This window comes from Rhinatrema bivittatum, chromosome 4 (assembly GCF_901001135.1).
Source record: "Rhinatrema bivittatum chromosome 4, aRhiBiv1.1, whole genome shotgun sequence".
Taxonomy (NCBI): Eukaryota; Metazoa; Chordata; class Amphibia; order Gymnophiona; family Rhinatrematidae; genus Rhinatrema; species Rhinatrema bivittatum.
In genome coordinates, this window is record NC_042618.1 from 121,702,048 (window position 1) to 121,727,806 (window position 25,759).

A 25,759-nucleotide genomic window follows, 5' to 3' on the forward strand; every position below is an offset into this window, starting at 1 on the left:
ATCATTAGTACCGTCAACCTGGTTGAGCTATCTGGCAGGATCGTCCAAGGTAGTAGAATTTCTTCTGACATACGGATGGTGCTGGGGACCGGTACACGATCTGGAGTTCATTTTGTATATACAAGGAGACACGATGGGAGGGTTCTTCTAAGGCAGCGGTAACTCGTCAGCTGACGGGATTCTCCTTTTTTATGAAGGCATATGGCTGGGGATATCCAGTTGAGCGCTTTGCGGTGTGTAAATTGCTAATTTAATTGGGCAAGGGGTGTCGGGGGTAAGAAGGATATCAGGTTACCGGTCACACACAGCATCTTGGTGCAGATATGGGGAGCAGTGGCCGCTGTATGCTCCTTTAAGTATGAAGCAGTGCTGTTTCATACAGCCTTTGTTCTAGCCTTCTTTGGAGCATTCAGGATAGGGGAATTACTGGTCAGAGCTAGCTCAGGAGCTGAGGACACAGGGTTGCATTTCCAGCATGTCCGGATGGGAGAGGGCGTAGTAAGGATCACTATCCCAAAATCAAAAATGGACCAGGAAGGACGAGGGACTAAGTTAGTTTTGAAGGCAGTGTCGGGTCTCAGTACTTGCCCAGTGGCAAATTTAGTGGAGTATTTAGCAAGGCGCCCGGAGGGGAAAGGCCATTTGCTGGTACACCGGGACTCACACCCTTTTACTCGTTATCAGTTTGAGGTGGTTTTCAAAGTAAGTTTGACTCAGATAGGGTTGGAGGCAAAGCATAATGGGACCCATTCCTTCAGGATATGAGCCGCCACTGCGACAGCAGTCGCAGACCTTGAGGGAGGGGGTCATACAAAAAATTGGGAGATGGATGTCTGAAGCATTTAGGACATATGTCCGGCCTGTCTGCCAGGACATAATTGGGATATTAACTGTTTGGTTTTTTTTAGATGTCAGGCCCCATGGTAGCCAAGTATGGATCATCGGGCATTCCTTTATTGTCTGGGCCCACAAGCAGGCAGAGCAACGGCCCTACGGCACTCAATTGGGATTAGCGACGCACAGTGTGGCCATCCGGTGGCTTGGTCAGCAAGGGATGCGCTGGGCTGAACTCCTTCCTACGGTGCAACATATATTGAAATTCAAGTCTCATCCGGACGTGCTGGTAGTGCACTTGGGGGGTAATGATTGGGGTAAACTGCCTGGGCGGCAGTTTATCAGCGTGGTTCGGAAGGACTTATCCACGCTACTGATCTGGATGCCGCAGGTGGTATTATGCTGGTCAGACATCAACACAGCTGGGGGTGCTGTAGGGCTAAGGCCAATCAGCAAATAGGATCCTGGGTAGAAATGATGGGTGGGAGGCATATTAAGCATGAGTGGTCCTGGGACAGGCAAGAGAGCCTTTTTCGCTCAGATGGCGTCCATTTATCATTTATAGGCAGGGAATTGTTTATCAACAACATCCAGGAGGCCTTGGAATGTGTTTTCAGCAGGAATAACAGAGTCACATCTTTGGGGGGCATGGGATAGGCTTGCCTTCCTGCATCTATGGCAGTTCACCCAAGCCTCGCTATGACTAAATGGGCTCGACGGGTTGCCAGTTGGGGGGCTTCAACTGGCGGGACAATACCCATCGGGTGGCTTGGTTTGGCTTGGCTTGGCTCCTTGCTGGCTGGTGGTGGGAGCTGGTTTAGGTGGCAGGATGCTACCTAAACAGAATTCGGCCAGGTAGCTTGCAGATGGTTATCTTGCTGGCGGGTGGTGGATAACCACTGTTATATGTATAATGTAAGGGCTCAGGCGATGGGTTTGTTAATAAAGCTGCGGCCTGTTAATTCCCATAAATGCTTCTGTCAATTTGTAAATATGTGTGAAAGAGCGGTGAGAGAAGGTGTGCGCAGTGCTGACTGTATGTGTTATGATTTTGCTCCGCCGCTACTTTTCCCTGCGGCATGGCTTTCTTCTTCCCGCGCACCTCACTGCACATCACTTCCTGTTCCGGGCCAGGGGGGCAGGTGCGGGAAGAAGAAAAGGCCGAGCCGCAGTTGCCAGCCTCCACTAACACTGCTGCTGTTCCCATCCGGGCTTGAACGTGCTGATAGCCCGGGCAGCAACAGTGGAAGACTGTCCATCTCTCGCTCAGTGAAGGAAGAGGAGGGAAGAGCAGCGGGAGACCGGTAGCACGTGACACACCTGCCTGTGCTTGGCGACACATTGGTATGTCGTGACACACCAGTTGAGAATCGCTGCTCTAAATCATTGTTCTGGAACAAATTTATCTTGCACTATGGTGACAATATAACAATGGTGTAAAAATTAGTGAATTAGGAAATGTATTCCGCATCCATCTCTCTCCAGATGGTTCATATGAAAAGCTATAGCTGATTTGTCGTGATAACCAGATCCCTGTTTTATGTCTGTGAGCAAAAGTGACAGTACAAGCACATGCAAGGTAGTAGTGTAGTGCATCAACTCTACAGCCTGCCTTGCTATAAGGGTATTGCTATGTGGCTCCCTTAACTTCCAAAAGATGCTAAATCAATCCTTATTGTGTATTGGGGAGGTGCTCTACACAGGGGAAATGTGTGTGACAGATGTCTTCTGATTAGACATATTATAGAATTCAAAAGATATGTACTTGATTATTTACTTTCATTTAATTGACAGCACACAGTCTGAGTCTCATATTTCAGTTTTAGTACAAAACCTCTCCTGATCTTCTAAGGAAAGCAATTGGAACTCCCATCTGGACAAGGCAAATAAAATGTGAGAGGGGCTGGCACCTGAGCGAGTCGAGGGCTGGTCTCTTGGGAGGGTTCTGATAGGATGGCGCAGTGGGTCAAGGCCCAGAGGCAAGGAGGGGGTGTAATAGACCTGAACTTGATAGGGAACTCAAGCTGAACAGCATCTCCTCTATGATACCTGATTGCTGGCGCTCTCTTTCTCAAATCTCACCACACCAGAAAAATGGAGCTCACTTTTCAAATATATTCAAATTTTTATTTTCTGGTGTTACTAGCAGTCAGAGTATGTAACAACAGAGTGGGAGAAAACACTGATCAAATTAGGTTACACAGGCTTGCACAGCTAAGCTGTGGAGGTAACAGACAAGATAAAAAAAAGTCAACTAAAGGATCCTTATCAATTATATACAACCCGTGGATTAGGAGAACTCTTGGAAATACTCTTCTCTCACTTTCCTCTCCAATACTTCGATATATACTTTTCTCTCCAATATTCAACCAATTCTCCCCCCCCCCCCCAACCATTTTTTCCCCCTCTGTCAAAATAGACTGTGCTTCTCACAGTCTTAACAGCAACTTCTCATACATTAAGTGTTTCAGTACTCACTCGCTGGACACTTAGAAATTATAAGTTTCTTCTGCTCCATCCAAGCAAAAGCATCAAATTTCCTCAGTGTCCCCAGCTGACATCCATCCGTGGTTCTTCATTCCATATCTTCTCCATTGACTGTGGGATCTCAGACATCCCTCCACTTCAGGTCGAGTCCCCTGGTGGCTTCCTCTTGAGGAGAAACACCTACTCTGCCTTAGGCCTTTTCCCTTAAGGAGGAAAGCCCATGCAGGGCCCTCTCCAAAGAGAGGCTACTCTGGGTGAATCTAGTCCAAATTCTATACCCGCCCTTTTATATTGGATGAACACTCTTTCAACCTTTCTCCCAGTCCTTCTTAAAAAGGGAACATTGCCACATAAATCACCAACCACTCTTTCAACATGACACAATGCAAATATGTCATGTAATTTTACCATCTAGTGGCCATTCAGAATATCACACCTTCCATATACAATTAGTAGCAAAACACAGTTACTGCTTCCTCTATAGTATTTCCATACTCTTCATCAATTTTCACAACCTTAAATCTGACTCCAGATGGGGGCCAAGTTGCCTCCCACACCCATATCATCTTTGTAGGAGGCAATTTATAACAAAAAATGGCTCCTTGTTGGGAGACCTGTCACACACAGTATAGCAAGATTTGGGTTTCAGATGAACTTACATTAAATTGAGACAATTCAACCTATAAAGTAATTTTATACTCCACACTCTTTGTGTGTGTATGTATGTGTGTGTTTTGTATGTGAGAAAGAGAGAGAGTGGCCTGCTGACAGAGTGCTACTGCTGGTTAGACTTACATATCCCAGCCATGCTTGTTTGAGTTTTGTGAGAAAATGCAGATGATTTTGCAGTTTCACAACTGTTAGAGTGCATGAGGATGATCAAAATCTGTAAACCATACCTCAAAAGGTTTTGGACATGCATGAAATAAAATGTATTGTTTGATTAGAGAATCAGTTTAGTGCATTATTCAAATCAAATGTGTGTATTTAAGGTTCCTGTGATCTGTTTGGGAGCAGGAGGAAGGTCGAGTTTTCGATTTTACCATCTCTAAAACATGTTCAAAAGTCTATATCTTTCTGCATTGGGAGCAGTCACCCTACTCGAAAGCTGGCTGACGCCATACTAGCTCAGGAAGTTTCCCCAGTGAAACGTATTTATTTTCCTGAGTAGTGTACATAAAATCAACTTCAAATCAGCAGTTTTTCACAAGCAAGGTGGGTGGGACGACTGACTCTCGTTCTTCGGAACCTCAGCAAAATTTGAGTTCCACTAAGAAGATTTTCTCGCTGTTAAATTATGAGCTGTGCGATGTAAACGGCGTGACATGGTTTCTGCAGAGGGTATTCCCAGGCACCCAGCCGCGTGCTAGGCTGTTTGTCTTTGGGTATGTAACTTTCACCCTCACTAATTTCAAGATGACACGGCTCTTCCCATTCACGTTTATCAGGAGCAGTCCTTTGTAAGCAGATTTTACGGTGTTTTCTGTGCCGGATGTCTCCCCCGAGGAAGCCTTCACCAGCGAAGCAAGGGCCTTGTTGGGGATTTTCCACCAGGACCGGGAAATAACACATAACAGTCTATAAGTCCCGCTTGTATTGGGAGAATGAAAGTATGCGTGTGAATATGTACACTTTTATCAGGGTTTTCATTTTATCTGTTAAGAGAAGGTGAGTGTTAAAAAACATTATTCTTACCTTTTTTGTGATTAGTGAGGATCTCAGGAATAGGTCACTATACATTTGTGGTGCTTCTATTTTACTGTGCAAAATTTGGGGTAGATTTTTAAAGTTATGCGCGGGCGTAGATTTGTTCGTGCAACTCAGCCACGCGCATGTTATAAAATCCAGAGTCAACGTGCGCAGGGGGGTGCACAATTGTGCAACCTGTGCGTGCTGAGCCGAGCAGCTTGCCTCTGTTCCCTCCGAGGCCGCTCCGAAATCGGAGCGGCCTCGGAGGGAACTTTTTTTCTGGCCCCCCCCCACCTTCCCCTCCCTTCCCCTACCTAACCCACCCCCAACCCTAACGAAATCACCCCCTACCTTTGTTAAGAAAGTTACGCCTGCCGGCGCACTATTCCCCGGCCCGGGGGCTGGTTTGGAGGCCTTGGCCACACCCCCGGGCCGGCACCATGCCCACTGCCTCACCCCGGAACACCCCCGAATGCCACACTGCCCCCGAAACGCCCCCGACACGCCCCCCAAGCAAAGCTCCGGGACTTACGCGCGTGCAAAGTCTTTGCGCGCGTAAATCCAGATTAATATTGTAAAATATGTAAAGTTGTACAGAGCCAAGAACATCCATGTAAAGAGATACATAAGGCAAGATTAGATTAGAAACTGCTTGTTTATTTTAATGTCTGTAATTTGAGAATAAAATATATATATTTTTAATGTGAACATTGATCATTAGTGCTTTTTTTCCTTTTGGAATTTTTTTGATATCTGTTTATACACGCACACATATGGTCTATAATGTGGACTTATTGAATATTTTAGGTATGTGTCAACAGCTTGTTTCATAAAATATAGCATTTATTTTTCATATATTTGAGGACAAAGACATCATAGTTGACAAGTCATTAAAATATAGGAGAAAAATTAATTCCCAGTGTCTGATTTTAGGCCATTGCACATCTGAGTGAATCTGAAATCCCCAAGGCCTTTTCCTTCCCAAAATCATCTAAAATACATTTTTCTTTCTCTCTCTCTCTCTGCTGCTGAAGCTAGAGGTTTGGCAGGCCATATGATTCAACAGAGCTGCCTTTTATTTAGACTCTCTTTTATTTAGTTTGAAAATCTCTCATTTCAGTGTGCAATGACCTTTACAAAGTCTGAGAATATTTTAACTCCACTATTCTCTCTTCCGTTTACTAATCAATGTTAATGAAGGTAAAAAAAAGAAAAATCATTAACACTAAAGCACTTTAACCAGCCCAACTATAAATCTACCAGCTTGCATGGAGAGAAACTAATGGACGTGATGGAATAGACGACTGGGTTTTTCATTCACATTGAACCGTTGTAGCATCCTACAACACCTAATGCCCCAAAGATTTATACAGCTGCCTGAAGGCCAAAAAGATGAACATTTCAAGAAATTGAGCCTTCGAAATGTGCATACCAATTTCTGGCAAAGTATTAAACTGTACATGCCATCCCTTGAAATAGATCCATTGGGGATCCAAACTTGTACAAGCTGGTACTTTATGTTCGGCAGTTCTGTGAGACATTATTTCTCAGCTATGGGATTTTTTTTTTTTTTGTTAGTGTTGGTTTCCTTTGGTTAGCCCTACATTATATTTTAAATGGCTAATAATTTGGCCAGGTGTTTTTATGGTTTTTCATGATTAAAGCTGGATTCGTTATTCTGAGTGCTTTGGCACACCTTCAATAGAGCTGTGCCAGTTTTATAAATTTCTAGTTGTTTAGTCATGGCAAAGCTACGATGATCCCTGTGTCTCTTTTTCATTGAGCTCATTCCTTTTTCAGCCTTATTTCTATTTATTTAAAGCTAGCCATGAATTTTTGTTACGATTTTGGTTTCTTTCCTGAAATTCTAGCCTATTGTTTCTATTTGCCGCCTACATATTTGTGCATTGGTATGGGGCAGATTTTAAAAGCCCTGTGTGCGTAAATCCAGCCGGATTTACGTGCACAGGGGACTTGCGTGCCAGCGCGCCTATGTTGCATAGGCCGCCGGCGCGCGCAAAGCCCTGGGAAGTGCGTAAGTCCCGGGGCTTTGCTTGGGGGGCGTGTCGGGGGCGTGTTGGGGGCTGTGTGGCACTTGGAGGCATTCTGGGGGCGGGGCCGTGGGCATGGTGCCAGCCCGGGGGCATTCCGGGGCGTGCCGAGGCCTCTGAACCAGCCCCCGGGCCAGGGAATGGCGCGCCAGCAGCCCGCCGGTGCGCGCAAGTTACGGGCAGGCGTAACTTTCATAACAAAGGAAGGGGGGAGGATTTAGTTAGGGCTAGGGGGTGGGTTAGGAAGGGGAAGAGAGGGGAAGGTGGGGGGGACCAGAAAAAAAGTTCCCTCAGAGGCCGTTCCGATTTCGGAGCGGCCTCGGAGGGAACGGAAGCAGGCTGCTCAGCTCGGAGCACGCAGGTTGCACAATTGTGCACCCCCCTGCATGCGCCGACCCTGGATTTTATAACAGGCGCGCGGCAGCGCGTGCATGTTATAAAATCGGGTGTAGATTTGTTTGCGCCGGGTTGCGCGAATAATCTATGCCCACGCATAACTTAAAAAATCTACCCCTATATGTATTTAAAGCATCATGTTTTTATTTCCCAAATTACGGGCAACTGCCATCTATCAATGATTCAATCACTGGTAATCGGGATGTGACCCCCAGTGCTTTATATCCTGCTAAAATCACACCTAAAAGATGCTTGCCCCCTCGCCATACCTAATTTTCTCCCTTGTTGCCCCCCTCTGGATGGTGCCATTTTGTACAGCAAAAGTTAACAGTGGTGCTGGCATTGTTCTGCTGGTGCCATTTACAAGTGCAGCATTGACAGGACAGGAGCAACTAAAGATCATGAAAAGGAGAAGGGTGCAAGGTGACTGGGGAGGAAGATGAGAGAAGGGCCAGGAAGGCGGTGGTGGTGGTGTACGGGGGGGGGGGGGGGGGGTACGGTGGCATTGGTGCTGGGACTTGGCTCTATTTTTTTTTAAACAAAACTAAGCAAAACAAACTAATTTTTTTATGGTTTTACTTTTCTTTTGTTTTAAAATCCAAATGGAACAAAACAGGAAATTGTGTTAATATTTCCCATTTCATTTCAAATGAATGCACATCCCTACTACAAACAATTAGTTAATTTATCTTGCTTTTCTGCCTTTCACAAATAGATGAAAGTGGTTTACAATAAAAAGGTATAATAAATGTCTTAATAGAAAACAAATAAAAATATAGGCTCATTAATGTTCATTTTTTAGTCTGGTGAAACCGGCCTTAAAAAATCATCTTGGCTATGAGTCTATCCCTATAAGTGCATCCCTCCAACAACTTTTGTACGGTTCATCCAATTTTATTAAAATTTATGCCGCCAATAGAATACCTAATAACTCTTGACTCATACTTTTCATGTGCTCTCAATGCTCTGACATTTAAAATCTCTTCTCTTTAAGGTCTATAAGGAAAGTGGCCAGATTAGTTCAATTGTAATCTCAGGGAGGTCAGAGCACATGGCACTGTTATCTATCATTCTGAAAACTGCCCTGTCATTGGTTGATATCTATCATCTTGAAAGCTGCTCTGCTACTGGTTCATAGTCATAACCAAATGCAAATTTCTCTACCAAAGAAGAATCTAGGCCTCAGGAAATGTTCACACATCTCCTTGTTTCTGTCTTTCCTGCCACCCAAAGTTACCATTTAATTTTATTCAAAAAGCCCAGAGCGGCTTGTGAGTGCGCTACACATGAGCTCACAGAATGAAAAGATAATTTTAAAATAACCAGCAAAAGGTGATTAAATCCCTTTATAACAAATTGAAATATGTCCCTCAAAGTAATTTTCACACAATACTAACTACAGCAGTCTTTTTTTTTTTTTTCTGGAATGAATCCTCTTTCTAAACAATACACTTATTGGCACCTAGTTACAGAGCAGATCCACTGCTCCAATAACTTCCTGTCTCCGGGTGATAAGAAACAAATGATTGACTCCTGTTTCCAAGATTTGTTATATTGAGAAATTCACAGAATGGCTTGACAAGTAAGAAGAAAGACAAGGCCTGACCCTGGAGTCAGGCCTCTGCATTAATTTGCCAGTTCCTAGAGGAAGATGGTCAGGGGTGTAACTCTCAGTCAGGCCGATACAGTAAAGTTTGCCGCGCACTAGGCCTGAGTGTTTTCTGGCACTTCCAAATTCCCAGTTCTCCCTATTTACCATTGTATTAAAAAACGAGTCTCCCTCTTACCAGTTTTCCATTTTCTCCCTTCTAAAATTTCTCTTTGTGTGTGTGTCCAATCCAATCCAACTTTATTTATATTCCTCTATTCCAGAACTGCTCAAAGCAGCTAACAATATGCTACAAATGTCAAGGAGCAGATCAAATCAATGACCACATAAAAAATGTGAAATTATTACAGCTAACTAAATGCAAAATATTCCCCCTAATAACTTTTATGTTTGGAGCCCTAGCCACACCAGATTTTCAGGATATGTTGGAGCAGGGCATGAAACCTCTCACAGGGGTGGGGGGTTTTTGTTTTGTTTTTTACAATTCATACATATCTGTGTCCCTGAAAACTGGTTCTTTAGTTCTGGGTGGAACTCCTTGAAGCTTTTACATGATGTAAGCATGGCCCCTTAGCTGCAGATAGGTAACAAACAAATTAAAGACATTCTTAATGACTTAAGTGGATCTCCCTCCCACCACACAATTTGAATCTTGGGCGGCATTCAGCTCCTGAACACCACAGAAAACAATAAGAACACCATCAATGCCATGAGCAGATCAGGCATGCAATCAGGCATGCGCCAAAGCCTCTCGCTATGTATCTTTATTTTTGCTATGGATGACGTATAAGTTAAGAAATAAAGAAAAATAGGGTTGTGGATAACTGGGAGGAGTGAAGGCTATCAAACCGAGGGGGGGGGGGGGTTGGAGGACCTCTCTCTTAACAGGGTGAACTGGGGACAAACTGGTAAAACTGGGAATGGCATCGCCACACATCCCTTTTAAAATCCCCCAGTTTACGCGGTAGAAGCGACATTTGTGCGCGCATGCACGCACCCACTTAAAATTTGGCACACATGTGCATGCGGCCAGGCCATTATTTATTTATTTATTTATTTCACATTTCTAATATACTGCACATCGGATGCCAGATCTGGCCAGACTGGTTTACAATTAAAACACAATAAAATACAATCAGTGTAAACATACACATATCCAAAATAAAACATGATAAAAATACACAAAAATATGTACTGGCAATACAATCTTTATCTTTTTCCTGAAATTCAAATAATTCTGTTCCACCCTCACCTCCAAAGGTGCCGAGTTCCATAATTCTGGGCCGCTGAGAACATCCTTTTCCTATACACTGACTGACGAATGGGACAAACACCAAGGCAGCTGACTTTGAGCAAAGATTATGGGCCAGATTTTAAATCTTATGCGCGGGAGGTACATTTGTGCGCCGCGCACATGTTATAAAACCCAGAGTCGGGGCGCACACTTGTGCACCTTGCACACGCCAAGCCCTAGGGGAGCCCCGATGGCTTTCCCTGTTCCCTCCGAAGCTGCTCCAAAATCGGAAAGGCCTCGGAGGGAACTTTCCTTCCGCACCCCCCCTAACCTTTGTTTACGAAGTTGTGCCTGCCTCCGGGCAGGCGTAGGTTGCGCGCGCCAGCTGAGTGCCGGTGCGCGATCCCGGGCACAGCGGCAAATGGCCGCTGTGCCTGGAGACTCCGGCCACGCCCCTGCCATGCCACGCCCATGCTCCGCCCCTTTTTTGAGCCCCGGGACATACGTACGTCCCGGGGCTTTACGTGCGACGCCGGGCCTTTTGAAAATAGGCCTGGCACGTAATCCCCCCCCCCACCCATGAGCATAAATCCGCCTGGATTTACGCCCGTAGGCTTTGAAAATCTGCCCCTAAATGTTCACAGCCCTCTAAATGCTGCGAAACAGCTTGCTCTATTCACCAACATTCTCTAAAAAGCACAGCCACACCACCCCCTCGCCCCACCTGTCTATGATCAAACAAAACATTAAATCCCATTGGGTAGAATTGAGGGAAAAGGGGAGAAGAAGCATCACCCAGCCATGTTTCAGTTAAAAAAAGCAAAGTCAACCCCCTCTGCCACATTCGAATCATGAACTGAAGTTGACTTATTTCCCAACGAGCAAGTATTTAATGACAGGCATTTCATCTCTCTTCCTTTTTCGTAGGAACATAAGAAATTGTCAGACCAAGGGTCCGTCAAGCCCAGCATCCTGTTTCCAACAGAGGCCAAACCAGACCACAAGAACCTGGCAATTACCCAAACACTAAGAAGATCCCATGCTACTGATGCAATTAATAGCAGTGGCTATTCCCTGAGTAAATTTGATTAACAGCAGTTAATGGATTTCTCCTCCAAGAACTTATCCAAACCGTTTTTAAACCCAGCTACACTAACTGCACTAACCACATCCTCTGGCAACAAATTCCAGAGCTTTATTGTACGTTGAGTGAAAAAGAATTTTCTCCGATTAGTCTTAAATGTTCTACTTGCTAACTTCATGGAATGCCCCCTAGTCCTTCTATTATTTGAAAGTGTAAATAACCAATTCACATCTACTCGTTCAAGACCTCTCATGATCTTAAAGACCTCTATCATATCCCCCCTCAGCCGCCTCTTCTCCAAGCTGAACAGCCCTAACCTCTTCAGTCTTTCCTCATAGGGAAGCTGTTCCATCCCCTTTATCATTTTGGTTGCCCTTCTCTGTACTTTCTCCATCGCAACTATATCTTTTTTGGGATGCGGTGACCAGAATTGTACACAGAATTCAAGGTGCAGTCTCCCATGGAGCGATAGAGAGGCATTATGACATTTTCCGTTTTATTAACCATTCCCTTCCTAATAATTCCTAACATTCTATTTGCTTTTTTGACTGCTTCAGTACACTGAGCTGACGATTTTAAAGTATTATCCCTATGGTGCCTAGATCTTTTTCTTGGGTGGTAGCTCCAAATATGGAACCTAACATCGTGTAACTACAGCAAGGGTTATTTTTCCCTATATGCAACACCTTGCACTTGTCAACATTAAATTTCATCTGCCATTTGGATGCCCAATCTTCCAGTCTTGCAAGGTCCTCCTGTAATGTATCACAATCTGCTTATGATTTAACTACTCTGAATAATTTTGTATCATCCGCAAATTTGATAACCTCACTTGTTGTATTCCTTTCCAGATCATTTATATATATATATATATATATATTGAAAACACCAGTCCAAGTACAGATCCCTGAGGCACTCCACTGAGAAAACTGACCATTAATCCTACTCTCTGTTTCCTGTCTTTTAACCAGTTTGTAATCCACGAAAGGACATCGCCACCTATCCCATGACTTTTTAGTTTTCTTAGAAGCCTCTCATGAGGGACTTTGTCAAACGCCTTCTGAAAATCCAAATACACTACATCTACCGGTTCACCTTTATCCACATGTTTATTAACCCCTTAAAAAAAATGAAGCAGATTTGTTAGGCAAGACTATCCTTGGGTAAATCCATGTTGACTGTGTCCCATTAAATCATGTCTTTCTATATGCTCTACGATTTTGATCTTGAAAATAGTTTCCACTATTTTTCCCGGCACTGAAGTCAGGCTCACTGGTCTATGGTTACTCAGATCGCCCCGGAGCCCTTTTTAAATATTGGGGATACATTGGCCACCCTCCAGTCTTCAGGTACAATGGATGATTTTAATGATAAGTTACAAATTTTAATTAATAGATCAAAAATTTCATTTTTGAGTTCCTTCAGTACCCTAGGATGCATACCATCCGGTCCAGGTGATTTGCTACTCTTTAGTTTGTCAATCTGGCCAACGACATCTTCCAGGTTCACAGTGATTTGGTTCAGTTCGTCTGACCCATCACTCCTGAAAATCATCTCCGGAAATGGTGTCTCCCCAACATCCTCATTAGTAAACACGGAAGCAAAGGCTTAATTTAGTCTTTCTGCAATGGCCTTATCTTCCCTAAGAACCCCTTTAACTCCTCGGTCATCTAATGGTCCAACCGACTCCCTCACAGGTTTCTTGCTTTGGATATATTTTTTAAAGTTTTTATTATGAGTTTTTGCCTCTATGGCCAACTTCATTTCAAATTCTCTTTTCTCCTGTCTTATCAATGTTTTACACTTAATTTGACAATGCTTATGTTTTATCCTATTTTCTTCAGATGGATCCTTCTTCCAATTTTTGAAGGATTTTTTTTTGGCTAAAATAGCCTCTTTCACCTCACCTTTTAACCATGGTGGTAATCGTTTTGCCTTCCTTCCACCTTTCTTAATGCATGGAATACATATGGATTGCACCTCTAGGATTGTATTTTTAAACAATGTCCATGCCTATTGAACACTTTTAACCTTTGCAGCTGCACCTTTCAGTTTTTTTCTATTTTCTTCATTTTATCAAAATTTCCCTTTTGAAAGTTTAGTGTTAGAGCTGTAGATTTACTTATTGGCCCCCTTCCAGTTATTAGTTTAAATTTGATCATGTTATCATCACTGTTGCCAAGTGGCCCCACCACTGTTACCTCTCTCACCAAATCCTGCGTTCCACTAAAATAGCTCCCTCTCTTGTTGGTTCCTGAACCAATTGCTCCATGAAGCAGTCCTTTATTACATCCAGGAACTTTATATCTCTAGCAAGTCCTGATGTTACATTTACCCAGTCAATATTGGGGTAATTGAAATCTCCCATTATTATGGAACTGCCAAATTGGTTAGCTTCCCTGATTTCTCTTAGCATTTTATCATCTGTCTGACCATTTTGTCCAGGTGGACGGTAGTATACTCCTATCACTATACTCTTACCCAACACACATGGGATTTCTACCCATATAGATTCTACTGAGCATTTAGTCTCTTGTATGATCTTTATCCTGTTGGATTCTATACCCTCCCGGACATAAAGTGTCACACCCCCACCAAGTTGATCCTCCCATTGCTACTCGTATTACATCCGTCAAACTACTAACCCCTCTATGTTTCTTAACTTTCTTAAGCCCAACACCCCATATTTTCCTTTCCTGCCCACCCACGTAATGGGAGACTGACCGAAACACATCATACAGTCAATTATACTCCCTGCCAAAGATACCACAAAAACTCACAAAGGGGCTCACTAAGGTGCGTTCCCATTACGTGAGCCCCTTCGGCATGCCACAAATGGCAGTACAGCGTTCCTTAAAGCACCTCCCAGCTGACGCAGGAGCTGTGTTCTCAGACGTCACAGCAGGGGGAGGGACAATCGCTCGATGGTAACTGGCCTGCTATTTTATTTAATGCATGCACATACACATGCAAATTATAAAATCACCACGTCCCTGGACGTGGGCCAATGCACGGACGCACATGTGCGCCCGCACTCTGGTTCGAAAGTTGCCTTCCCAGTGTTACCCCCAAGAAAGGTGGACACAGGGACGGTTCTATCATGAGACAGGGTGAAATGATTGCCTCAGACAGAAAAATCTGGGGAGCGGCAAAAAAAAAAATGCCCCCTGAAAATAATCCTGTGGTGGACACTTCACCTTGCCACAAACATATTATCGCCAAAGTGTCTGTGGGGCTGCAGCAGACCCCATCCTGCTGCAAGCTGAAGAAAGGAGGCCTAGTGGAGCTGCGATAGAGAACATCCTGGCAGGGCCGCAGCAGAGACCATCCTGGTGAGAGTGGTATGCCTTGAGAGTGTGTTTGTGTGCATGCATGTGTGTGTGAGAACCTGTAAATAAGTGTGACTGTGTGTGTGTAAGAGTAAGAGCCTGTATGCATGAGTGTGAGAGAGAGAGAGAGAGAGAGAGAATAAGAGTCTGTATGCATGTCTGAGTGTATGTGTTTGTATGACAGAGTGGGAGCCCGTATGCATATGTGAGCGTGTGAATGAGAGCCTGTATGGATGTTTGTGTATATGTGCGAGTGAGAGCCTGTATGCGTGTGTGTGGAGAGCCTGTGTGTATGTGTGAGGGAGAGAGAGCCGGTGTGTGTGTGTGTGTGTGTGTAAAAGAGGATAAAGTTAGTCTAGTCTCCCTCCTTCAAGCCATGACAGTCTTAGGGTGACTGGAAATCAAAAGATCCACGGTATGGAGAGCAAAAGAGTTTTAAAATTCTTATTAGATTTAACTGTTGGATATTATTTGATGTGTCTGTTTTGAAATATTGGCTTTTGAGAACTTTTTTAAATTGTTTTTGTTTAATTATTGAATGATGTCCTGTTCGCCAGCTGTTTTGAAATATTTATTCTTTCTATTAGTATAGTTTTACTATTATGATTGATGTGTAGTATTTCTTGATTTTATTATTGTTGTATGATGAACGATAGTGATGTTTTTTCCATTGTTGCACTGCATACAGAGTCTGGCTTCTTGTGGTTTCCAGTTTAGTTTTTGTCTGCACATTTCTGTTTATACTTTATTCTGCATTTGATGTCAGTCTCTCTGTTCTGCATGTGTGATTAAGGTGAGGTATTCTTCTGGCATGTAGTTTCTGTGTAGGGATCTATAACAGTCTGGCTTATTCTGTTTTCCTCTTAGGAGGTGTATTGGTGTTTTAGGATCTGGTTAATATTAGTGTAGCATTTTCATAGGTAGGGTTGTTACTGTTTGAGTGCTGGCATTTAGTGCTGTTTTGGGTATAGGATGTTTATTATATTGTAATTGTAATTCAGTTTACTCATTGTTTTCTGAGAGCCAGGTCCACAACAAATGCACTTTACAATAAGCCTAATACTATATGGGTTCCAAGTGTCTTTTTTGCAAGATTTTCTGGTTGGCACCACAGCAGATCATGTAAAAATAATACACATAGGGGTAGATTTTCAAAGGGTTACGCGTGTAAGATAAGCGTGTAACCCTCGAAAACCTACCCCTGCACGCGCCGAGCCTATTTTGCAAAGGTTCGGCGGCACGCACAAGCCCCAGGACACGCGTATGTCCTGGGGCTTTAAAAAATGGGCGGTCCATGGGCGTGGCCGGGGGCATGGCGGCGGTTTGGGGGCAGGCCAGAATCTTTCTGCACAGCGGCCTGTGTCGGGGGATGGTGAGTCGGCGCCCGCAAGCCACTCAACGAAATAAGGTGGGGGGGGATTTAGGTAGGGCTGGGGGGTGGGTTATATAGGGGAAGGGAGGGAAAGGTGGGGGGGACCAAAAAAAGTTCCCTCCAAGGCCGCTCCGAAATTGGAGCGGCCTTGGAGGGAACGGGGAAAGCCATCGGGCCTCCCCAAGGGCTCGGCGCGCGCAAGGTGCACAAGTGTGCACCCCCTTGCGCGCGCCGACCTCGGATTTTATAACCTGCGCGCGGCAGCACGCGCACATTATAAAATCGGGTGTACATTTGTGTGTGCCAGGTAGCGCGCACAAATGTACCCCACGCGTGTAATATTAAAAATCTGCCCCATATTGCTGTGATATTTTTATCTCAGAACAGTATGCATGTCCTTTTTCATGTAAAATCTGTTATTATAAATGCACAGTTTTTGAGTGTGGTGAGGGCTGATAAAGAGGGGGTGGAAAGCTGTGCACTAAGACCCTTGCACTGACCTGGAGAGAACACGCCACACAGACCCCTACCATTCACCCAGCTCCCATTTATGTATTTATGTATTTATTTATTTTTAATTTTTATATACCGAAGTTCTTGTAGGGACTACAAATCACTCCGGTTTTACTCCAGGTGAAAACACCTGGGATACATGGGAGGCAGGTGGTAGGGTTCCAGGGAGTGTGGCAGGGTTGCCACCGTCCTAGAAATATTATCACCGACACTCTGTCTGCCACTCCACTGGGAACTCTGACCCCTGCTTTCCACCTTCTGCGGCATTTCAGATCACTGAAAGAGCCAGATTCCTAGGAGACCTCCCCTTTGGCCCTCTCGATGATGTGACCTGTGCTGTGCCTTTGGGAGTTTGAGGCGCCATCTCATCCCTCACCTCAGGCAGTAGCCTTGAACCACCCCTGGTGGACTCTGTGCCATTCATATCCTTTCCTACAGCTTTTCTGCATATTTTAAGCTGAAGCAACAAGTCTCCTAAAAGAAGCATACGTTCTATATACCACCTTGCTTCACCTGCGAGACAATCCCATTTATTTGGGGCATGGAAGGGCAGAATTGCCAGCTCTTCCCTTTAGGCAGGAGACTCGTTTTTTACCCATCTCCCTCTTAAAACCTACACAACTCCAGTGCATTTCAGCAGAAGATTAAAGACAGGTCTCTCCTCCCACCAAATCTCCCTCTTTAATAGTACTTTAAATTGTCAAGTTCTTAATCTCCTTTAAGTTTTCACTTTATTTTTTAGCATTATTACAATTGGTGTTATATTTCTAGGGCAGCTGATATTTTTACTTAAATTTGATTTGTTATTTGAAAGTGTACAGTTTTTAGATATGTAAATTTGTAATTGTGCTTGCCCCAGGGGTGACCAACTCAAATCCTCAAGAGCCACAGACAGGTCTGGTTCTCAGAATATCTACAGGCATGAGGCAGATCCGCATGCACTACCTCCACTGTATGCAAATCTCTCTCATGCATATTCATTGTGGATATCCTGAAAACCAGGCCTATATGTGGCCCTTGAGGACAAGAGTTGGTCACCTTTATGTTTGCCTATTTTATATGTGATTCTATTATGTATATGCTGGAATTCCTTTTATATATTGTATTATCTGATCAGAACTGTTTTGGGGGAAATGCAGAACATAAATGAATACATCAAATCAAATAGGTATTTAGGATGGTTTGTACTCTGCAAGCAAATACTGATAAAATATAGCACTACATGCCTTTAGAAATCATTTGTTTACTTTGAATCCTTATCTTTCAAGTTCTTCTTGGATTAAGTGTGAAGAAAACTGCAAATAAAAATAATTATTTGTCTGCGATTTCAGGGCATGCTCACGTCTGACTGTTCTTTGACCCCGTGTGGGAATTATCAAAGAGCTGCCCAGGAACATAGGGATCCCTGATAAGCTCAGGAAGGGGCTGGCTTTTTTTCTCTTTTCATTCTCTTGCTATATTTCAGTGCTATGTACTGGCATTTGAATCAGCTGCATCAATGTTTTGCTTTATGAGTGCTCAGATATGGGCATGTGTGAAAAAGATTTCCACAGTAATGTACCCTATGCCAGGGGTAGGCAACTCTAGTCCTCCACTGCCACAAAGAGGTCTGGTTTTCAGGATATCTACAATGAATATGCATGAGAGAGATTTGCATATAAAGGAGACAGTACATGCAAATATATTTCATGCATATTCATTATGGATATCCTGAAAACCAGAGCCCTTGGTGGCACTCCAGGACCGGAGTTGCTCACCCCCGCCCCTGTTGAAGAATTCAAATTTGCCTCAGGTAGGAGGGGAGCCCTGACTATAGGAGGAGGGAAGAACGGCTGCAATGGTCTCATTGTAGAAAAATTCTATTTCCTGAGAAATTAAGGAGGAACAGAACTGATGGCTCTCAGGCCTGCATCACTCTTCAGTTTTGGCACAACCTGGGAGTGTTGGACATGGTATCTGCTCAAAGTCCAGAGGTGACTAGACGAGAAGAGATTGAGAGAAACTGTGGGCCAGCTGGCCATGTCTTCAGTATGTTGGTAATGTAATAAGAACTATAATACTTTCCCAAAAGTACTATTTTAGGGAAAATCATCCAAGTAGTCCCTGACCTTTACTACAGTAAGGGCTGTCCTTGTACTGCAGGCACATTTTTTGTTTTAAAGCTCATTATGAGCCTCATTCACTAAGCTTTTTTTTTTTTACACAGAAACACAATGGGAGAAAAGCCTCAGTGAATCAGGCCCCAAATCCAATGTATTTTTTTCTGAGGGAGGTAAGATATATTTTGCTCCTCAGATATCCTGACTGAAATGTACTCACTGGTTTGCACTAATGAACCATCCCAGCGACCCTTACCGGATCTGCTCTCAGAACACAGGCTTGTATTTTATCTATTTATTCCTAGTCTTCCAATAAATGTGGATGTCAAGAAGAAAAAACACAGACATCTCCCCCTGTTATCCGTCCACTAATTCTCTGCCCCCTCCCCCCCCCCCCCCCCTCTACAATACACTGTTTTGGAAGGGTGGGTCTGGAATTTAAAAGTGAATTTGGAAAGTTAATATCTCCCTGGAGATATGCAGAATAAGCTGATTTGGGGGGGGGGGGGGGATCCATTTTTAACCTTTCCTCCTGTACCTGAAGGAATCTTCCTGAGAGAGGCACAAGTGGGGAGTCTGTGTGTCCCTCTGCTGGGTCTTTCATTTGAAAGGGAACATCTGCTCTCCACTGAGGTCCCTGTGTGTGTGATCCTTTTAGGGCTGTGCTGCTCTCAGCTGACATCACCCAAAGCACCCCAAGGGAGAGAAAGGGGTTTCTATCCAGATCTTTAAATATGAAACTCGTCTTCTTAGGAAGGGGATTTAGTCCAGCACGGCCATGTGCCAGGAGAAAATCTCCCTCCTACCCTGCAAAACACAGGACTCAGAAGACTTGATTCCACGTTTTCCCACCAAGAAGAAACTGCAAGGCACAATGGTACAACAGAGGCCCCGTGAAATCCAGTAGCAAAACTTAAAATACTTCACATCCAGCCATGTCAATTTTCTAAGCCTTTTTCCCCTTCTGGTCCCCCTATTGTAAACGTTGCCATGGTTACCAGCAAGCATTTTAAAATATATACAAAGAAATCAATGTCAAGCTAGCAGTGCCTGGCCACCCTGACTCCTGGTCATCATTTCTCTTTATCCTTTCCACAACACAATTTCCTTGCTTGTTCTCCTCGGCCCCGCTGTGGTACACACAGAACGCCGTTCCCTTCATCCAAAACCTACATGATCCCTCAGGAATGAATGGCACATTCTGCATGCAGGTTCCCTGCTTCTACTTACAATTAGCGGGATGGTCCTGTCTTCTCTGTGGATTTCCAGCCTCCCAGCCGATCTCTGTCCATTCCTGCTGGGATAGCGGCTGGATGCCGTTGAATGAGGCTTGTTGTCCTGCCATAAGTAATAGAAAGTGCCTAGGATCCAGGCTACAGTCAAGATTGCAATGGCATTAGCCCTAATCCGCCTCATCCTGAGAGCACCCGTGAAGGCTGAACCCTGAAAAGCCAGGAGGATGGGATTTTTGGAGAATCTGATGCGAGAAAGTGGGATGATGGTTAAATTTCCGCTCTCTCCTTCTCTCTCTTTATTTGGCAGCCTCTTATAGTCACAGCTGTTTGTTTTAGCTCTTGTCTCACTGCTTAGTCCTGCAGAGCCGAAAAAAAAAAAAAGAGAAATTGAGATCCTCAGGGTCCTAATGCCCAGATGATTCTAGTCACTGATAAAGGGCATGTCCATTTGATTGCTGCTTATGTTTTACTTGATTGCCTTCATGAGCATTCGCTCAGAGATTTCAAAGGAAAGGCCAAATTGATTTGCAGTCACTGAATGTGCATTGAGTTCTAGAAGATGTAGCCTAGCTAGCACAAGCTGGGATCCAGATCTCTTTGGTCTGAATTAAGAGTTGGAAATTTTTCACTCTTATTCGCTAGCCTTTTAAATGCAAATTCCCCAGAATAGTTCAGTTCCTGGGCAGCAGAAGTAAAAAATCTTCGTAGCTGGTGCTGGCTCCACATAAAAGGCAACGTTTCCCCTTACTTGATTAAAGGATCAGTAAATAAGGGTCAAAGTTGGCCACCTCAAGTCCTGAGGCTCTACGCATCAACTTAAAGGAAGCCCTTTTACTCCCGTGCAGTAAAAGCTCTGTTGCCATTCCTCAGCAGAATTTCTTTTCACTTTCCACTGAAAACCTGGCAATTATTTATACTCCTGCTGCATGAACCCCAGCAGAATTGTAGGGCAGGTGTAATGCAGGATTCACATCACGGCTCTTCAGTGGTTTGTCATAACATCTTAAATACCTACAGTACCTGACTGTAATCCATCTTGAAGTGACTGCCCAGTCATGAAAGGCAGAATATAAATTTAAATGTCCAGGGAGAAAGAGCCTTGGTTTTAACATTTTATCCAGGAAACTCCCCTGGGGTTCTGGTTTGCATTGGTATCCTGGCCTTTCTACCATTGTTACACAATGCAGCAGAATGGAGGATTGCCCTGCAAAGCAGGGTGGTTACACAGGGGAGGGGGATAAATAGCCATTACCTTTAATTAAATTCCTCAGATAACTGCTTGAAATGGCAAAAAAACAAAGTCCACTTCACACTAAAATATTAAAGCAGCGCTGCAGCATAGTGAAAGGGTATAGGCTATCTCCAGGGACTTTTGTTTTTCAGGGGAATCTCAATGTGATAACAAAAGATGTCAGTGGGAAAATGGCTTTGATATACTATTCAGGAGAAAAATCAGTGGCAAAGTCATTATTCCATTGATTTCTCTTTTGATCTAACATTGAAATTCCCAGGCAAAATAAAATTTAAAAAACCTGAAAATGGAGGTTCCTAGCTATCTCAAACTGTTTTGCCTCTGATAAAGAAGGGGAATTATACATAACTTGAATACACTGAAAATAATTTATAGGGGGAACTGGATGGCTTACTGCATTGGCAGGCACCACTGGGTCACTTGTTCAAATCCTGAATGGTTTGACCATGTTAGTACACTTTCAGCATATACTATTTTTTTTTTTAATTTCCAACTGTAAGCACAATTAAAAACTAGTTCTGTGTTTTCTTTGAGCACAGCAGGATAACAGGTCCCCATATGCTTAGGCAATGTTCTTCAAATACTTTAGGTTGTGTCCACTTTTTTTCTTCTCTGTAATACTTTTTGCATCCTTCTCCCTCCTTTAAAAAAGTGACGAGATTGGTTTGATTAAAGTTGAAGTACAATGCATTGCAATTAAAGTCATATCTAATCAAACATCTTGAGTGCTTTCCTCCTTCCAACAATCCATCCTCTGCCCCCCTGGGGGTAGGGAGGGCTAACAACAGTTTGAGGACCGCTGCGCTGATAGAAGTTAAATCTCAGAATACAGCGGAAAGGACGTTCTACAATAAGATTTCACAGTATGGGGTTCCAAGGGGGTAGAATCAGTAGTAGCATTAGAAAACATTTCTTCATAGAAAGGCTGGCAGATGCATGAAAGGGCCTTCTTCCAGTGGAGGTGGTAGAGACAAGAACAGATACAGAATTCAAGAAAATGTGGAAAAAGCACAGAGGATCCCTAGTTCTGAAGTAGTGATGGGGAAGCCTAAGATCAGCTGGGGTCTATGGTATCAAGAAGTACACTGGGCAGACTAGACTGGCCTCACAGTCCTTATCTGGCATCCTATTCTCTCTCTTTTCTTTTTTTTTTTTTTTTTGGGGGGGGGGGGGGTGTTAAGAGGCAACAGTTTCCTTCTGTTCCTTTATGTTTCCAGACTGAGGCTGGGATCCAGAGCTATGAGTCCCCTCTCCCCCCCCCCCCCCCCCTATTTTATATCCCTGTTAATCCACCCAGCCCAGTCACTGCAGCTGGAGACCATGCATCAGGACTCCTTCTGGAACCCTGTAATTATGGGCCCTAAATCCAACCACTAGGTGTCAACCGCACAATTTCTGGTACCTCCTCTGCCAGCTCCGCGAGCATTGCCCACGCGGCATGCCTGGCCCGTCCGGGGAGCAGAGAACTTCACCGGGGAAATGGGACCAGGGGGGGCGAGGCAGCGCACAGCATTGCCACTAAGCCACCAGGCCAGCCCCGCAGTCTCTGTGTTTGTGTTTTTTAAGTGGCCCTGATGGAAAGGCATCAGTTGGAAATTATGGCCCGATGTACAATGAGTTTACTGATCTCAATAAAGTCTCCAGCAAGAAAGCGACCACATCACTCATGAACTATCAGTCTCACAATGCACCTTTACTGGCAGTGTCAGCAGTGAGGCCGAGGACTGAATGCGTGTGGAAACGGCATTAATCCTTTGGCTGTAGAGGTGAGTTCTCCAAAAAAGGATTGAGGCACATTAGCAGGGGAGGTTTAAGAAACTTGCCCTGCCACTGGGCATGCTGAGGGGGTGGTAGCAAGGGAAGGTTAAGAGCATGGTCCAATTCAGATGCTTCTCTGAGAAGTGTGCCATCGGAGGGGCAAATATGTTCATTTTCTAAACTAAATTAGTAATAGCTGATAAACAAGCTGGTAATGAATTATGTGAAATTCTAAACTTTTACACTGGAAAGGGCTGCATCTAATGGACATCCTACATCAGGTAGCAAAAAAACAGTCACTGCATGCCTTCTTTGTCCTGTGACTGAATTGCTAGATTTTTTTAAATATTAGTATTCCTGCTTTTTGACTCTTTTGTTTCCCTTTTCAGTCTGTTTTGGAACACATTTTATTTCTTATGTTTTCATTCATGTATTCAATAAAACTCTATCCATATTTCATTGTGGCTCCCAGCTGAGGACTATAATTGCAATAGCTTGGTTACAGAGGCAGGAGGGGAAGGCCGAACTGAAGAAAAATTAAGACCCAAGGCACCTCAGCTTCAAATCTATCTCCCCATCCCGTTATAGATGTCAATGAATGAGGCTGGAATGGCAGGTGCTGACTGTGCTGGAAGCTCAGTGGAGGAAGGTGAGCCAAGTCACAGATAGATATAATCCCCTCTATATTCTACAGCCTGCTAATACCATACAACTGTTGCAATGTGGTGAAAGATCAGAACCGGTCACCTACATAATGTGACTCAGGTGCCACTAGAAGGCATATCAGCTGTTTTTTTACTGGGGCTATGTTTTCTCTAGATCAGAGGTTCCCAAACCTGTGCTGGGGGATCCACAGCCAGTCGGGTTTTTAGGATATGTGCAATGAATATGCATGAGATAGATTTAAATCCCTGCCTCTGTTGCATGCCAATCTATCTCATGCACATTCATTGCGTATATCCTGAAAACCCAACTGACTCACTAGGGGGTCAGGTTTGGAAACCTCTGACCTAGATTATATTAATTGTTGAGAGGTTAACAGTGTATTTGTTACATCTTCCAATAAGGAATGTTCTGGTTAAGAAGAGTTCATCCTTAGGACACAAGAAGGGGAAGGCTAATGGCTGGAGAATCATAAGAACATAAGAAATGCCATACTAGGTCAGACCAAGGGTCCATCAAGCCCAGTATCCCGTTTCCAACAGTGGCCAATCCTAGTCACAAGTACCTGGCAAGTACCCAAACATTAAATAAATCACAAGCTACTATTGCTTATTAATTACCGTCATAGCAGTTTATGGATTTATCCTCTAGGAATTTATCCAAACCTTTTTTAAACCCAGTTACACTAACTGTTGTAACCACATTCTCTGGCAATGAATTACAGAGCTTAAACTATGCGCTGCCGCTTCTTCAATTTGTTTTAATTGAGCTACTTGCTAACTTCATAGAGTGCCTCCTGGTTCTTCTAATATTTGAGAGAGTAAATAACCGATTTACATTAACTTGTTCATGTCCTTTCATTTATTTTGTAGACTTTTATCATATCCCCCCTCAGTTATCTCTTCTCCAAACTGAACAGCCCTAACTTCTTTAGCCTTTTCTCGTAGGGCAGTTGTTCCATGACCCTTATCATTTTGATTGCCCCTTTCTGCACTTTCTCTAGTGCAGCTATATCCTTTTTGAGATGCGGTGACCAGAATTGCACACAGTATTCAAGTTGCAGTCTCACCATGGAGCGATGCAGAGTCATTATGACATCCTCTGCTTTATTTGCCATTCCCTGGCAAACATTCTGTTTGCATTTTTGATCGCCACAGCACACTGAGCCGACAATTTCAATATATTATTCACTATGACACCTAGGTCTCTTTCCTAGGTGGTAAGTAACTCCTAAGATAGAACCTAACATTGTGATCAAGGTAGCCCTTCCAGTATGGGGTTGCCCTGTGTGTTTTTTTCTAAAATATTTTGAGGGCATAATCAGACATAGTCTGGCTAGCATAGTTAACCAGCTAACTATAGCCTCCTAACTTTAGGACAACTCTTTGGCCGAACAAGACTTAGCCAGCTAAGTCATCCTGCTAACTATGAATATTGGAGTAAGCCAGTTAACTTAGTCAACCCCTCCCAGTTACGCCCCTGGAACGCTTCTAGCTTAGCAGTCTAAATTCTAGCCGCCTAACTTATTAGACAGCTAAAATTTAGCTGGATATGTGCCCAAATATTAATTTAGCTGGCTAACTTCTGAGTTAAACCAATACAAATCTAGCCACTTACACAGTGATATATAATCAACATTATATCCAAAAAGGGAACCAGCAGGTTCATTCACTGTGAAAATATATATTTCTATGTGTATATTTGATGTTTTTCTCTCCTGTTTAACAAACGTTTATACGGATTTTAATAACCTACATGCTCGAAAGAGGCAGGGTTGCCTACACGATTATATGAAACCCCAACCTACCACCTAAAAAAATTTTTTCTGAGTGCTGAGACACCACAATCCCACTTGACATGTAACTTCTGAGTTAGCCAGCTAAATGCTTTTGAATATAGAACTTTGTAAAGTTTATCTTGTTCTGTAACATGGAGAAGGTTCAAGAATATTATGCAAGGGATGGCCCCAGAAGGTGTGTGCCAGTGTGTGAGTGACTAGAGCAGGAGTGGCCACCTCCAGTTCTTGAGAGCCACAAGGAGGCCTGGTTTTCAGGATGTCCACAATGAATATGCATGTGAGAGATTTGCATACAATGGAGGCAATGCATTCAAATCTATCTCATACATATTCATTGTGGATATCCTGAAAAAACT

At 43.7% G+C, this 25,759-nt stretch overlaps 1 protein-coding gene across 1 annotated transcript in view; it reads right to left on the reverse strand.

The window, feature by feature from the left end:
• The window catches only part of GALNT16 (polypeptide N-acetylgalactosaminyltransferase 16), a 403,191-nt gene extending 382,948 nt beyond the window's left edge, over window positions 1–20,243 (reverse strand). Inside the window, exon 1 of the mRNA XM_029598802.1 lies at window positions 19,928–20,243. Coding sequence (XP_029454662.1) covers window positions 19,928–20,113 — 186 coding nt within the window. The 5' untranslated portion in view covers window positions 20,114–20,243. The remainder of the gene's footprint in view (window positions 1–19,927) is intronic.
• Between the last annotated feature and the right edge of the window lie 5,516 nt (window positions 20,244–25,759).